Source organism: Lipotes vexillifer, unplaced genomic scaffold (genome assembly GCF_000442215.2).
Source record: "Lipotes vexillifer unplaced genomic scaffold, Lipotes_vexillifer_v1.1 scaffold625, whole genome shotgun sequence".
Taxonomy (NCBI): Eukaryota; Metazoa; Chordata; class Mammalia; order Artiodactyla; family Lipotidae; genus Lipotes; species Lipotes vexillifer.
In genome coordinates, this window is record NW_006771655.1 from 559,492 (window position 1) to 575,315 (window position 15,824).

Genomic DNA, 15,824 nt, shown 5'->3' on the forward strand with positions numbered 1-15,824 from the left:
GACTCAATGGAGGGTGGCAATAAGTTGTCAGCAGGACAGCAGGGTGACCTTAGCTGGGCTTGCTCCCATGATAACGGGATGGCTAGGGGTCCACTGATGCAGGGACAGCTCTGCCCCACCTGGACCGCTGGGCGGGTCAGGGTGTGTTCTGATGGCCGTGCTGCCAGAGGCTCGAGAGGGAGAGTGGGAACCAGTGAGGCCTCCCGAGACCTCGCTCGGTTCAGATTCAAGCACTTCTACCCTCGTCCATTGGCCAAAACAGGTCACGTGGCCACGCCCAAGGTCAAGAGGTGGGAAGTCCACTCCACCTATGGTGAAGCCGTGGCAGGGTTATGGGTGCAGGCGGGGACCAAGAAGTGGGCCTGTCGTTCCGTCCACCCCAGCGAGTCATCTGGGTTTCTCTGTGTGGGGTAATGGCAGGGAGGGCCCAGGTTCAGGGTCCTATAGAGAATAAGAGCAGGCCCAGGAGGCTGAAGCAGAGAACTGAGGAGAGTCTGGGGTGGGGGTCCCAGGGTGGGGATGTGGCCCGGGGCGGTGGTGGGGCGTGGCAGCCTCGGGCGGAGGCCTGGTCGGGGTGGGCAGCGCTGACAGCCCAGCTGTGGGGGATTGTGTCCACCAGAACAGATAGCATCCCAGGTGGAGGAGGAGCTGGTGGGGGGGGGGGGTCCCAGGGCTGTGGCTCAGGGGCGTGAGGGGCTCTGATGACGCATAGCCTCATGCTGGGGCTCAGAGAGGCGTGGTCTTCAGATGAGGGTGGGGCAGCACCTGCGGGGTATCACCCCGGTTCCTCCCTGCCCGGGATCTTTGCAGACGCGCTGGGAGGGGAGGGGCTGTGCACATCTGGCACGCGTGCAGCGCCCCACATGAGGCCCATCTGCTGGCACATAGCTGTGCGCACAGATGCACGTGTGCCGGCGGGCACCCTGGGCCTTCTGCTCTGAGAGGGGTGACGGGGCCACAGGTGGGCCTGGGGGGCAGGTCACAGGGGACGGGACGGAGGGTCTCAAGGCTGACCCCCGCCCCCAACCCCGCTCCAACCCCGCCTCACCCGAGCCCACTCCCGCAGCCCCTCGCTCCTGCATCATCGACAAGGACGAGCTGAAGGACGGCCTGCGCGTGCTGATCCCCATGGACGACAAGCTGCTGTATGCGGGGCACGTGCAGACGGTGCACTCGCCGGACATGTGAGTGCGGGTGGGTGGGCGCCAGGCGGGGCAGCTCCGCTCAGAGCCTAAGAGCCTCGCCCAGTCCTGCACCCAGAGCCTTCCTGGGCCTCTGTGGGCACGTCGCTTTGCCCCTCTGAGCTGTGGCTTCCCCGCATAGGACCCGGGGTGGGGGGGGGGCGTGGGCGGGCCCCCAGGTGGGGCTCAGCGGGAAGGAGCAGGAGAGGGCACGCTGGGCTCTCCTGGATCTGTGAACCCTGGTTGTGCAGACGAGGAAACGGGGGCGCGGAGGGGCCAGACGGGCACCGAGTTTATGCTGCAGGTCAGGCTCCGACGGCACGTCCCCGCGGTGCGGGAGGTAGAGCTGGCACGGGGGTGCTGGGAGTCTGGGGCGTGGCAGTTTCCCTGGGGACCTCACACCTCGCCGCCCTGGCCTCGCAGATACCGTGTGGTGGTGGAGGGCGAGCGCGGGAACCGGCCCCACATCTACTGTCTGGAGCAGCTGCTGCAGGAGGCGGTGAGGGAGGGAGGTGGGGCTGGGGGGGCGGGGGCGGGGCTGCTCCTGCCCACCGCCCGCGCTCAGCCCTTCGCCTTCCCAGATCATCGACGTGAGGCCGGCCTCCACTCGCTTCTTGCCGCAAGGGACCAGGATCGCAGCCTACTGGAGCCAGCAGTACCGCTGCCTCTACCCGGGCACCGTGGTCCGAGGTGAGACCCTCCCCCGAGACCCTCCCCGGCACCCCTGTTTCCCGCCGTGTCAGCATGGATCCATTTGGTTCCTGAAACCCAAGTCAGACGGCCTTAAGCACAGAGTTTTATCGGCTCGTCTGAGTGAAGACTTACAGGGCTTTGGGCTTGGCTGGACCCAGTCACTGTGCCACGGCGTCATCGGGGCTCAGGCTCCCAGTGTCCGTCAGCCATGGTCTCAGCTGTGCTGTCATCACACCCCGCTCCTGAGGACTCTCTCTCACCTTCTGAACAAATCCTGTCATCAGAGAATCTCCCACTTTTCCCATCTGGGTCCTAGGATGGAGTCTTACTGAGCTGGCTTGGGTCACATGGATTTCATGTGGGTCACAGGTCTTGGGCTCGTCCTTGCTAACGAGTGAGGCAGCTTCCTGATTTTTGCCTGTGGACTGAGAAGGGAAGGCCGCTTCCCCAGGAACGTTGACGTTGTTAGCAGAATAAGAGATTGGAAGCTGGGCAGACAAAATAACAGGTAGCCCAGAAGATGTGGGTGTGGATGCCAGACAGACAAAGCCGGCAGGTAGTCAGACAGTGCACACTTAGCTATTGCAGAACCAACACATCGGGGAGCTGGGGATCTGCGTGTGTGTTACAGCCCGAAGCCAAAACCAGAGGCCAAAGATAGTCCACCTCTTGGCCGCCTAACATCATCCATACGTGCCCAGGAGATGGGAACGGGGATGCTGGACAGGAAGTTCTCTTACAAGGGGAAAAGTTCATCTTCGTTTAGCTCTCCTGGGGCTCTCTGGCCCCCTGAGCCTTGTGGGCTGACGGCTTTCTAGGCCTGCCTCACGGGTGTCACTCTTGGGATTTCCCCTTACCATCATTCTGAGAATTCCATTTCTCACACTCCTGTGCTGCATCCCGTGTCTTTCTCTTCCTTGTCTCTTTTCCTCCTTGTGGCAGAGGACCTCTCCGTAGCTTTCGGAGAAAAAGGGTCCATGGGAGGTAAATTCCTCAAGTACACCTGTGCCCAAGATCTCCTTATCCTATCCTGTTCTTTTTTTTTTTTTTGCGGTACGCGGGCCTCTCACTGCCGTGGCCTCCCCCGCTGCGGAGCACAGGCTCCGGACGCACAGGCTCAGCAGCCACGGCTCACGGACCCAGCCGCTCCGCGGCATGTGGGATCCTCCCGGACCGGGGCACTAACCCGCGTCCCCCGCATTGGCAGGCGGACTCTCAACCACTGTGCCACCAGGGAAGCCCCCTATCCTGTTCTTTAGAGATAGTTGAGCTGGGTATAAATTCTACATTGGAAATAATCTTCCTTCACCTTTTCGAAGTCACTGTTCCGTCCAGATTCTGATATCAGAGGCATTCGACACCAGGGTTATTCCCAAATCTTCACAGGAGACCCACTTTTCTCTCTCTGGAAACTCAGAATCTTCTCATTCCTAGATCGGGAATTTTCATGTGGTCTCTCTCTCTCTCTCTCTCTCTCTCTCTCTCTCTCTCTCTCTCTCTCTCTCTCTCTCTTTCTATCTATCTATCTCTATCTCTATCTCTATCTGGGTGTGTGTTGCTGGGTATTTGGGGGGAAGGGGGCTTTGATTCGGAAGCAGATTTCCTTTGTTCCTAGAAATTTTTCTCATATTACTTCTTGGAGAGTTTCCTTCCCTCATTTACCCTCTTTTTCCTGGAACTCACACTCATCTGGTGGCCCTCAAGACTAGGATCTTTTTTCCCATTTTTGTCCATTTTTTTAATCTTTTTGTTCTACTTTCTGGAAGATTTCCTCACCTCTGCCCTCTGGCCCTTCTATTCTGTTGAAGTTTTGATATTTCTGCTGTCGTTTATAGTATTCTTAAGAGTTCTTTCTTATTGTCTAAATATTCTTTTTTTTTTTTTTTAATTAGATCTCTTTTTGTTTTCATGGATTCCTTTTTTTTCCGGGGACATATTGTTTCCATTTTAGGTTTCTTAAGCTCCCTTTCCTTCTGCCTTTCCCCTTCCTCTCTCTGTGGGCTCTGTGTCTGTACCTCTCTGTTCTGTGCTGTCCTTTGTTGGAGGGTGTTCTTTTGTCACTGGTGATCCTCAGCAAGCAGATTGAAAGCTGTGTGTGGGCAGGGCCTCCTGATGGTTGGGGGGGGATGTTTTGTTTAGGGACACCAGTACCAGCACCTGTGGCTCTTCACTCATCAGATAGCCCACGGCTCCAGCCTCAGGGCTCAGTGTCCAGCACTTGGGAATGGGGCAGGGGTGACCCCAGCCCCATCCTTTGTTGATCTGGGGAGGGTCTCGGGACAAGTGGACACGGCCGTGCGCTCGGCCGGACTGGGAGCCGGTGCTCCTGGGACCGCCTGAGTCCACTCACTGTTCGGACTTCCCCATCACCCTGGTTGGTGTGGCACCTACCACCCTCCTCTGCCGTGCCCGGTGTCCAGGCGTAAAGCCTGCAGCCCCTGCTGCCGTGGCACCCCCGAGTCTGTCCAGCGGTGGGGTCCCTGCATCCCTGCCTGCAGAGGTGCTTGGTGCTCAGGAGAGGGGATCCTGGGGCTCCCCTGTGAAAGCCGGGTTCCTTCTCTTTGGTGCCACCTCCTTCCAGGCCCCTGACTGAGCAGAGAGCCCAGAGTGAAGGCAGTTCCTCTTGTCCACGCGGGTGTTGTCTTCGGAACGTCCGGCACTCTCACCGCCGCTGTCCCCTTGCCTGCTCCGTGTCCTTTACAGCCCCGTCCTTGCTGTTCCTTCGTTGAGCTGGGGAGGGTCTCAGGACGAGTGGACACGGCCACACGCTCGGCTGGACCAGGAGCCAGTGCTCCCGGGACCGTCTGGCTCTGAAGCCCACGTCCTGCCCGCTGCGTACCCGCCCTCCTGCATCCTGCTCCCGGGGCTGCTTCCCGGCTCATCTCTGCTCCCCTTCGGCCCCCTGACTCCGCCCCTCCTCCCACAGGCTTGCTGGGCCTCGAGGACGACGGGGACCTGATCACCGTGGAGTTCGATGACGGAGACACCGGCAGGATCCCCCTCTCGCACATCCGCCTCCTGCCCCCCGACTACAAGATCCAGTGTGAGTGGTGGTCCTGCCGCCCGGCGGGGACCCAGCCGCTCCAGGCTGGCTCTGGGCTCTGTCTGCTGTTTGGACCATTTGCACCCACAGGGGGTGGAAATGGCAGAAAGTGTGGGTGGGGGCTCCCAGAATGGTCTCGGGAGGGGGGAATCCCAGGCCTCCCCAGATCTGTATCCCGAGACTCGTGAGACCAGCCCCAGGCCGGGCAGTCCAGGCCAGGGAGGAATCGGCAACTGTCATGGACAGTTCCACGCTCTGTGTCTGTGATAGCGTTCAATTCTTGTCCAGTCCTGTGTGTCTGGAAATACCATCCCCTTTGGCCAATACGAACCTCGGGTTTAAGAGGTGAAATGACTTATCCAGGGTCCCTCGAATGGTCAGAGGCAGAGCCGGGACTAGGACCCAGGACGGCCTGACTTCCAGGGGTCCAGTGTTTTCGTGAACCCTCCAAATGGATCATTAAAACCACAGGGTCAGCCCCACCCTGGTCATTTATTCGAGGAGCCCCCGTCGCATGCATGTGCAGACACCCAAGCTACGTCCCTGCAGATGGGCCTCCCACGCGACCGCGCAGCCTAGGTGGGCAGGCTGAGTGGGGTCGGCCACGCAGTGTCGTCTGGTTCCTCCCCCCACTTCCTCCCCACAACAGATGACACTCCTGTGGCCGGGAGAGCGGAGACCCGGGCCTGAGCCACTGTCTCTCCTGCCCCACAGGTGCTGAGCCTTCCCCCGCCCTCCTGGTGCCTAGCGCCAAGCGCCGCAGCCGGAAGACCAGCAAAGACACCGGGGAGAGCAAAGATGGGGCCGCGCCAGGGTCCGAGGAGCCCGGCGCCAAGGCCCGGGGGCGCGGGCGGAAGCCTAGCACCAAAGCCAAGAGCGGTACGTTGGCCGTGCCTGGGCCGCCGGGACCTGGGGCCTGCTGCTCACACAGGGTCTCTGCACAGACACCGCTCCCCACCTGTGCGGGAACTTGGCGCTGCAGGGCTATTTGGACCCTGTGACAGATTAGGAAACTGAGGCTCAGGGAGGCGCGTTGACCTGTCAGAGGCAGAGCTGAGATCCAGCCAGCTGTGTTCCCTCCAGAGTCCAGAGCAAAGTGCTTTGGGCTAAGAGTCCAGGCTCCCGAGGGCCACTCTGGGGCCACCACATGTGGACAACTAAGGCGCGAGAGCCGCTCGTCCCGAGGCCCCGAGAGGCTGCCTCCCCGGCCCTGCTCAGGACCCAGCAGAGCCGGGATGGGGACGGGCTCGCTGGCTCACGAAGTCCTGGCCTCACTGGGCTTTTTCCTTCTCTCTTCTAGACAGAGCTGCCGTCCTGGAGGAGGGGGGCTCGACGGATGAGGTCCCCAGTACCCCGTTGGCCCTGGAGCCCATCAGCACCCCAGGTTCCAAGAAGAGTCCCCCAGAATCCGTGGACAAGCGGGCCAAGGCCCCCAAGGCTCGCCCAGCTCCCCGACAGCCCAGCCCAGCGCCGTCCGCCTTCACCAGCTGCCCGGCACCCGAGCCCTTTGGGGAGCTGCCAGCCCCCGCCGTGGCCCTGGCCCCCACCGCCCTTGTCGCCATGCCCATCACCATGCCCGCCACGCGCCCCAAGCCCAAGAAGGCCCGGGCTGCCGAGGAGTCGGCCCCCAAGGGCGCCCGGAGGCCCGGGGAAGAGGCCGAGCTGCTCGTCAAGCTGGACCGTGAGGGTGTGACGTCGCCCAAAAGCAAGAAGGCCAAAGAGGCCCTGCTTCTGCGGGAGGACACTGGCGCGGGGGGCTGGCAGGAGCCCAAGGGCCTGCTGGGCCTGGGCAGCTACCCCCCGGGGGCCGGCGGCAGCGAGGCCAAGGCGGCCCGGCCCAAGGCGGGGGACGGCGACCTGGCCCAGGAGCCTGGGGCCGCGCTCACGTTCGAGGACTCGGGGAGCCCCAAGAGCCCGGACAAGGGCCAGGCCGAGCAGGACGGGGCCGAGGAGTCGGAGAGCGGCGGCAGCAGCAGCGGCGGCAGCAGCAGCGACAGCGGCAGCAGCAGTTCTGAGACGGAGGGAGAGGACGACGGCCAGGGCGGCGGCGGCCGGAACTGCAGCGCCTCCAGCTCGAGGGCCTCCTCGTCGTCCTCGTCCTCGTCCTCGTCCTCGTCCTCGTCGTCCTCCTCGTCCTCGTCGTCGTCCTCGTCGTCCTCCTCGTCCTCGTCGTCCTCGTCGTCCTCCTCGTCATCCTCGTCGTCCTCCTCGTCGTCGTCCTCTTCGTCCTCGTCCTCTTCCACCACGGACGACTCTTCCTGCAGCTCAGACGACGAGGCCGCCCCTGCCCCGGCAGCCGGGCCCTCTGCCCCGCCGGCCCTCGCCAGCAAGGCGCCCAAGCAGGCGGCCAAGGCCCGCTCCTCGGCCCACTCTGCAGGCAAGAAGGCGCCGGCGCCCGCGCCCCGGGCCCCCCCGCCGCAGCCCCCGCAGCCTGTGCAGCCCAAGGCCCCGGCCGGGGCCAAGAGCCGGCCCAAGAAGAGGGAGGGCGTCCACCTCCCCACCACCAAGGAGCTGGCTAAGCGGCAGCGCCTGCCGTCGGTGGAGAACCGGCCCAAGATCGCCGCCTTCCTGCCAGCCCGGCAGCTCTGGAAGTGGTTCGGCAAGCCCACCCAGGTAGCTGGGGGCGGGGGCGTCCCCACGCGTCTTTCTCTGGCCTCCCAGCAGCCCCGCGGCAGAGTCGGGGTGACGGGTGTGGAGTCCGTCTGATTCCACCAGAGCCCTGCCCCTCACACAGCAGCACTGCCTCTGGTCCCCCGGACCCAGACCCACCCTCTGCGGGACCCACTTACCGCGCAGGCCTTTAGTTGCCATGCCGCAGGGTCTCTCAGAACCGCGCGGCCACACAGCCTGATTTTCTTTGCTTTTGCTTCATTTTCCGCTGAAAATGAATGGCTCAAGGCTTCTGGCTGGCTAATTAGCAGTCGCAGCAGAAGGTACTTTTTTTTCCCTCTCTTGGCCGGGCTGGGTCACTGCCTGCCCCTGAGCTAATCAGTGTGGCCCACAAGGCAGAACGTTCTGGTTGACTGGGTCTGAGTCATGTGGCCACCCCTGTAGTAGGTGGGTGTTTGTTCTCCAGAAGGAGCCCTCCAGGCCCCCCCATGCCTTGGGCACACGCAGGCACGCACGTGTACACACACACACAAATGCATGCACGTACACGTGCACGCACTTGCATATACACGCACACACGAGAAGCTTCTGTGTGCAGAAGGGGAACAGCCTGGAGGCCACCAGTCCATCCCATGCCCCTGGGCAGGAAGAGCCAGGCTCCTCGTCTATGGGTGCAGCCCGTCTGGTTTCCCCACAGCGTCTGCCGCCCCGGTTCACAGTCCTCCGAGGCCACGCCAGAGCCAGGCCCGGAGGAGGCACCTGGCTGGGTCTGGACCTTTTTAATGCCGGTGCCGCCAGGCAGGTTTTAGGGGTTGGGGGCTGACAGCGATGAGCTTGCGGGGGCCTCTGGCAGTGTACCGCTTAAGAAGCTTCTTGCATGTTTACATTGTATCAGCTCCCTGGCTGCGTTAGCCAGGCCGGAGAAGTTGGAGGATGTTCTGAATCAAGACTAGCTTGGGGGTTTCTGTCTTAGCAGCAGCCTTTCAGGGCTCCCCACTGTGCCACCCAGGGTCAGTTGGATCCCCGGGGGTTGGTGGGTGGACAACTCCACCTGCCACAGGCTGCACCCTCAAAGGCTCCTTAGAATAGGGTGGGGAACTCCCCCCTTGGTCAGGCAAGTGCTGCAGAGTGGGAAGTCGGGGAGGGTCCTCCCCCGACCCCCCGCAGCTCCTGCTCTCCTGCTGGTTTCCCTGCCTTTGCGGCACCACCTTGAATCTGGGGCAGATGATCTGCTGCTCCGACCCTGCAAGGTGTGAGTTGTCGGACTTTACGTGCGTCCCCCACCCCCCGATTGCTGGCTCCAGGCTGAAAGGGCCTCGCTTAGCAGGGCCACCACTTGAGATAGCAAACTTGAATGTGTAGATTCTTGTAGAATCTTTCCTGACGAGCCACACTCAGACATTCCAGACCAGCCCCTCTGGAGCTCTGATCCCGGCAGGCACTTTATCCAGGGCTATATCAAGGAGTGATGGCTTCTGAGCCGAGGACAGGTATGTCCTCACTGTCCTGCCCCCACGGTGATTGGCCAGTTTCTTAGCATCTTCCATTTGCACGTTCCAGTGTCAGTGTTGCTGGGGGCACTTGCTGCTGTAGAGGTCAGAGCACAGGGCCAAACTCATTTAATAGAAAAGTCTAGGGTGTCTGGCTTCAGGTACAGCTGGATCCAGGGGCCTGAGGGCTGTCTTCAGACCCACTCTCGGGCTCGTGCTCCAGGCTTGAGTTTCTCCTTCCTTCCTCTGTACTGGTCTCCTTCTCCGGCAGCCCCTCTCCTGTTGGCAACAGGCAGCCCCAGCAGCTTTCAGCTGACCTTCTACCAGCTCAGAAGTGACAGTAGGAAGGAGGTGTCTTTTTTAGGGTTCAAGCTAAAGTTGGTGGCGTGTCTTTGGCTTAGGTCCCGAGTGCACCCTTGAGCCAGTCACAATGGCCAGGAGAAGAATGGGATGTTTGGATTGGCCAGACCAAGTCCTGTGCTGGCCACAGGGGCGGGATCAGCCCCACTGGAGACTCTGTGGACCAAAGGGGATCTGTGAGGAGAGTGGCCGTGGATGCCTCCAAACATACCTGCTGTCAGATGCGTTGGTTTAGAGATCTTAGCCGTCCCTGTCACCTTGAATCAGTTAGTACCATGCTTTGAGCTGAAAATAATTGGAGCAGTTTACAGGACACGTAAGAAACCTGGACATTAAAACGTCTGTCACAGAATTCCCTGGCTGTCCAGTGGTTAGGACTCCGTGCTTCCACTGCAGGGGAAACGGGTTCGATCCCTGGTCGGGGAACTAAGATCCCACTTGCTGCGATGCGGCCCAAAAAAAGTCTCACCAGGGATCCAATGAATTAAAAGTAGAAAAGGGACAGCTGGATAAGGTAGGAAATTAGCCTGTGGGGTTTTCTTGTTAAGACAAAAAAAGAAAAACAAACAAACAAACAAAAAACCCGCTTTGGCGCCGCCTAGTGGCCAGTCCGAGAAGGGAAACGAGTTTTACAGGTTAGTCGAGGAGAAGGCGCGCTGGCTCCACTGGAGGGCAGAGCAGAGCTTTGCACAGGCCTGGCTTCTCCGTGTTTGCCTGGGGACAGTGACAGGTCCCAGAGCTGCCTGGCGGTGGGTTTTGGATTCTGGTGGCTGGTCTCTTCCCTCCTTGGAGCCTGCCCATCTGTGTGTCCCAGTGCCAGCCCAGGCGGGGGCACTGAGGCGGCTTCAGGAAATGGTTGTTGAGTGAATTAAAAAAATCCAGCCACACTGTGGGTCTGGCAGACGTGGGCCCAGTGCTGGGTCCCGCCGGTCCGGGCTCTGATCTGTTAGTGGCTTTCCTGGGGAAATGGGCGGGGGGATGGGGCGGGGCAATTGGCCGTGCCTGGGGGTTGACGCTGCCCACGCCCCACTCCCTCACCTCTGCTCGGACGCTTGCGGGGCTGACTGGTACTGAGCCCCCGCGCTGCTCGGGGTGGTGTAGACGGGCTGTGCCGTGAGCAAGCTGCTCTGTGACCCCGGGGGGTGTTGAGTGAACCTGCTTCGTTGTAGCCCCGACGTGCGGGGCAGCGTGGGGGGGAGCGATGTGCTCTGTCCAGAGACGCAGCCGTGTCCCCTCCCGGGACCTCCCGGTCCCTGTCTGGAGATTGGGGGCCAACAGGGGCCGCTGTGCCTCGAGGGCTGGTGTCAGGACCCAGTGGGAGGAGCAGGGATCCTGCTGGGCCCCAGCAGTGGCTGTGGCGTCTGCCGCACAAACGCTCGCGTGTGGGGCGTCCCTGGGGCCCCGCCGGCACCGTTGGCCGACACGGCTCAGCAACGGGGAGTTGGAAGTCGCTCCCAGCTGCAGGGTCCTTAGTTCACGTGGAGTCTCTCTTGGAAACCCGGTCGGCCAAGGGGATGAGCGAGGGCTCCCCGATCAGAGCAAGCAGGGGGCTTCTCCCCTGGCGCTGCTGCTATGGAACCCCGGGGTCAGGGCGGGGGCGGGGGTGGGGCGCGTGCCCTGACCCGACTTGCCCGCCCACAGCGCCGCGGCATGAAGGGCAAGGCCCGCAAGCTCTTTTACAAGGCCATCGTGCGCGGCAAGGAGATGATCCGCATCGGGGACTGCGCCGTCTTCCTGTCAGCTGGCCGCCCCAACCTGCCCTACATCGGCCGCATCCAGAGCATGTGGGAGTCGTGGGGCAGCAACATGGTGGTCCGTGTCAAGTGGTTCTACCACCCCGAGGAGACCAGCCCGGGCAAGCGCCTCCACGAGGGCCAGGTGGGCTGGGGCCTCGGCGTCGGGCCGTGCTGGGGGGCGATGGCTGGGGCAGTCCCTACCCTGGGGTTGGGGTCGGGGGTCAGGCAAGGTGGGGCCCGGGCTCACCGCAGCCCCTGGTCTGCGCTCACAGCACTGGGACCAGAAGCCCGGCCGCAGCCTCCCCGCAGCCCTGCGAGCCTCCAGCCAGAGGAAGGACTTCATGGAGGTAGGAGCGCGCGCGGTGCCGGCGGGGCCTCCGATGACCCTCCCCATGCGGCCTCCCCGCCCAGTCTCTCTGACCCTGAGCCGCTGTTTCCTGGTCTGTCTGTCCCAGCCGCTGCCTCTGCGTCTGTCACCCTTGGTCTCTTACTCTGCAGGTCTCTGTGTGTCTCTGTTTCTTGATCTCCTAGTCTCTGGGTCTCTCCCTTGGTCTCTGTCCATCCTCGTCCTCAGCCCCACTGTGTTTCTCGAGTTCTCTCTGGGGAATCTCTCCCTGGTCCTTCGGGCCTGGGAGGGGTCTTCCCCCTGACGCCCACCCGTGTGCCCGCAGCGCGCCCTGTACCAGTCCTCCCACGTGGACGAGAACGACGTGCAGACGGTGTCGCACAAGTGCCTGGTGGTGGGTCTGGAGCAGTACGAGCAGATGCTCAAGACCAAGAAGTACCAGGACAGCGAGGGCCTGTACTACCTGGCGGGCACCTATGAGCCCACCACGGGCATGATCTTCTCTACCGACGGCGTGCCTGTGCTCTGCTGAGCGCCCGGCCCGGCGGGGCCCTCCCCATCACTGCCACGGCTCGGCGGCCTCGTGCGTTGGTTGTGTGCATGCGAGTGTGCCCATGGACAGCCTGGCGCGTAAGTGTACATGTGTGTGCCCGTATGCATGCACGTGTGTGCGCACATGTGCACACGTCCAGACCCCCTTCCTGACTCCTCGGTGCCCCCACGGGAGGGCTCCTCGCGATCAGGGTAGGGCTCTGCCGGCCCCTCAGGGGTTCCAGCACCTTGTAAGCGCTCGGCCAGGTCCCGGTGCCCTCAGGCCGGTGCCAACTGGGGATTCGGTGGGAGGGGGTTTCCGAGCAACCCACCTGATGCTCGCTTGAGGGCGGGGGGGGGGGTTCCCGCTGCTTGGGGGGTCCTCCCAGTGCCTGGCCCCCTCGGCACGGAGCCCGCCCCGAGCCTCCCACCGTGGGACGGGGACGCTTCCACGACCCCCCAGCCTCAGCGACCAGGCCAGGCCTATTCTGGGGTGCCTGCCTCGGGCCCGGCCTCCACCCTCTCAGGGCGGCCTGGACTTGGGGAACAGAGCCAGGTGTGTGTGGGGGGTGCCCAGGAGCACCGGCCAGGCACCAGGGGGAGGGGGCTGTGTGCCCCGAGGCCCCGGGAGGGCCCACCCCCACTGGTCCAGACCCTCACACTACAGACAACCCCCCATCCTTGTAAGCGCTCGGCCAGGTCCCGGTGCCCTCAGGCCGGTGCCAACTGGGGATTCGGTGGGAGGGGGTTTCCGAGCAACCCACCTGATGCTCGCTTGAGGGCGGGGGGGGGGTTCCCGCTGCTTGGGGGGTCCTCCCAGTGCCTGGCCCCCTCGGCACGGAGCCCGCCCCGAGCCTCCCACCGTGGGACGGGGACGCTTCCACGACCCCCCAGCCTCAGCGACCAGGCCAGGCCTATTCTGGGGTGCCTGCCTCGGGCCCGGCCTCCACCCTCTCAGGGCGGCCTGGACTTGGGGAACAGAGCCAGGTGTGTGTGGGGGGTGCCCAGGAGCACCGGCCAGGCACCAGGGGGAGGGGGCTGTGTGCCCCGAGGCCCCGGGAGGGCCCACCCCCACTGGTCCAGACCCTCACACTACAGACAACCCCCCATGGTGCTGAAATCCTCGTCCCGGCCATACCCGGAGGGAGGCGGCAGTTCTTAACCTGTACAGTTTTATTGTACCAAGAGACTCTCCCCTGTATCATACGCCTTCAAATGGAGTCAACTTTTTAATTATATATATAAAGATAAATATATATAAATATATATAAATATAAACTTTTTAAAACTGTGAAAAAATAGCTATGAAATTATAAAAAAAAAGCGAACACATTCTGACGTGCAGAATATTATTTTTTATTTCCTGTTAGACGAGCGTGTCTAGCACCCAGCTTCACGGGCCCCCCTGTCCCAACCTCACCCCACGTGCCCCCCGGCCCAGGTGTACTGTACTCGCCCCCAGGATGGAGAAGGACTTAGGGAGCGCAGAGGCTGAGGGAGGGCAGAGGGAGCCGGCGAGCTTGCAGCCCTGCTCAGCCCACGAAAGCACTTACAGCCCCCACGCCTTCCGGGGGACCGGAGGCCTCGTCCAGACAATCTTAAGGGAAGGAAAAGCCAGACTTCGGTTTTGTTTTTTGGGGGAATTATTGTTTGTTTTCCTTTTTTTTTTTTTTTTTTTAAGTTTTTTTTGGAATTTTGTTTGTTGGCGAATTCTGTGTGATCTTTTTCATAAAAAAAAGAAAAGAAAAAAAGCTATAATTGGAAAAGTACCGTTGTCTGGAGTGGTTCATTTCAGGGGCTGGGGTGGGCTTGGTGTCGGGATGCAGATCCTGGAGGGAGGAGCCACGTGTGGCTGTTTAAACACGAGCCAACTTGAATGAAAAGAAATGAAAAGTTTCTTGGCTGCACTGACGCTGTCTTTGGTGGTCAACAGTCAGACAAAGTCAGTGGGCTGCTGTATTCGGCCGGCCCGCGTCCATCAGTGCAGAACGTTCTCTCGGCCAGACTGGAGCTGGAGATCAGCCAAGGTGGCCGAGTAGAAAGCCCCTGAGCTCACCTCCTCTCACGAGCACACCAATAGCACAGCTCTGCAGAGCAGTCGTCAGTGGGACCGAACCTACCGAAAAGATCTGCAACTAAAGACATGAAGGAGGAACCGCAACGAGACAGTTAAGAGGGGTGGACCTGCTGTATAGTCGGGCCCACATCCCCAGGTGGGTGACCCACAAACGAGGAAAACTAACATGGCAGAGGTTCTCCCACAGGAGGGAGAGTTCTGAGCCCCACACATCAGGCCCCCCCGCTCAGGGGTCCTACCCTGGGAAAATGCGCCCCCAGAGCATTTGGCCTTGAAGGCCAGTGGGGCTTAATTTCAGGAGTTCCACAGGACTGGGGGGAAGAAAGACTTCCCTCTTAAAGGGCACACACAAAGTCTCCCATGCTCCGGGACCCGGGGCAAAAGCTGTAATTTCCTGGGATCTTGGGCCAGACCTACCTGCTGGTCTTCGAAAGTCTCCTGGAGAGGCAGGAAGCAGCTACGGCTCGCCCTGGGGACACAGACGCTGGCAGCAGCCATTCCTGGGCCTCCTGCACGTGTATGCTGGTGCTGGCAGGTACCACTGTGGGATCTTCCCTCTAGCTCCTCTGGCGCCAAGACCGGGCCCCACCCAGCAGCCTGTAGGCACCGGTGCTGGGACCCCTCGGCCGAACAGGGCTTGGGACGCAGCCCCCCGCCAGCAGCAGACAGGCTGCCTGGAGACCACCTGAGGACACAACCCTGCCCACCAGACGGCCCAGGACTCAGCTCCAGCCCCCAGTGAGCAGGCACCAGCCCCAGGCCCTGCCACCCCCACCAGGGGGCACACGCCAGATGCAAGAGAACTCCAACCCCTCAGCCTGCCCACGGCACGCCAGACCTTGCCCTGGGACGAGCTGGGCCCGGGCCCTGGCCGCTAGCAGGCCAGCACACGCTTCAGGACACCCCGCACCCAACTGTGTGAGGAACACCTGACCGCCCCCAGCCCAGTGACCTTACACCAGCTCTGGGACCTCTGGGTCGTGCAACCAGGCTGAGGACCCAGCTCTGCCTGCCAGTAGTCCGGCACTAACCCCAGGACCCCCCAGTGGGCAAGCAACCACCCTGGAGTCTCCTGGACCCTGACTTCACCCACCAGTGAGCCAGCACTAGCCCCGGGGTCCCCTGGGCCTCTGCAGTCAGCCACCTTGTGACCGGGCCCTGCCAAGCAGCAGCCAGCAGCCTCCACGCGAGGCAGAGCCTGGCAACCAACCGGGCGAGGGCCAAGCGAGCCTGCCCACATAGCCCGCCGCAACAGGAAGACCCACGCAGCCTTCGCAGGGGAAACCCTAGACCATATAGCTTGGGTGATGAGGGGAGTGCGCTGCTGGGATGTATGGGACATCTCCTACGAAAGGCCACTGCCCCAAGGTCGGAAGACGGAAGCAACCTACCAGATACATAAAAGTACAAACAGCAGCTTAGGCAAAATGAGGCGACAGAGGCACATGTTCCAGATGAAGGAACGAGATAAAAGCCCAGAAGGAGAACTAAGTGAAGTGGAGATCGGCAAAATCTACCCGAGAAGGAGTGCAGGGTAGTGACTGTAACGATGATCAAAAAACGCAGGAGAATGGATGCACAGTGCAAGAAATTAGAAGTTTTTAACAGAAGATATAAAGAATGACCAGAGATGAAGAATAACTGAAATGAAAAATATACTAGAAGGAATCAACAGTAGACTAAATGATACAGAGAAAGAGATCAGTGAGCTGGAAGACAAGAGTAGTGGAAACCACTGATGCTGAGAGAAAAAACAA

The 15,824-nt window shown here is 61.4% G+C and overlaps 1 protein-coding gene across 1 annotated transcript in view; it reads left to right on the top strand.

Annotated features, from left to right (window-relative positions):
- TNRC18 (trinucleotide repeat containing 18) overlaps positions 1-11,991 on the top strand; it is an 85,880-nt gene extending 73,889 nt beyond the window's left edge. Inside the window, exons 22-30 of the mRNA XM_007447081.1 lie at positions 1,067-1,184; positions 1,605-1,680; positions 1,763-1,871; positions 4,801-4,917; positions 5,632-5,796; positions 6,218-7,530; positions 11,019-11,255; positions 11,386-11,460; positions 11,785-11,991. Coding sequence (XP_007447143.1) covers positions 1,067-1,184; positions 1,605-1,680; positions 1,763-1,871; positions 4,801-4,917; positions 5,632-5,796; positions 6,218-7,530; positions 11,019-11,255; positions 11,386-11,460; positions 11,785-11,991 — 2,417 coding nt within the window. The remainder of the gene's footprint in view (positions 1-1,066; positions 1,185-1,604; positions 1,681-1,762; positions 1,872-4,800; positions 4,918-5,631; positions 5,797-6,217; positions 7,531-11,018; positions 11,256-11,385; positions 11,461-11,784) is intronic.
- The last annotated feature ends 3,833 nt before the right edge of the window (positions 11,992-15,824 follow it).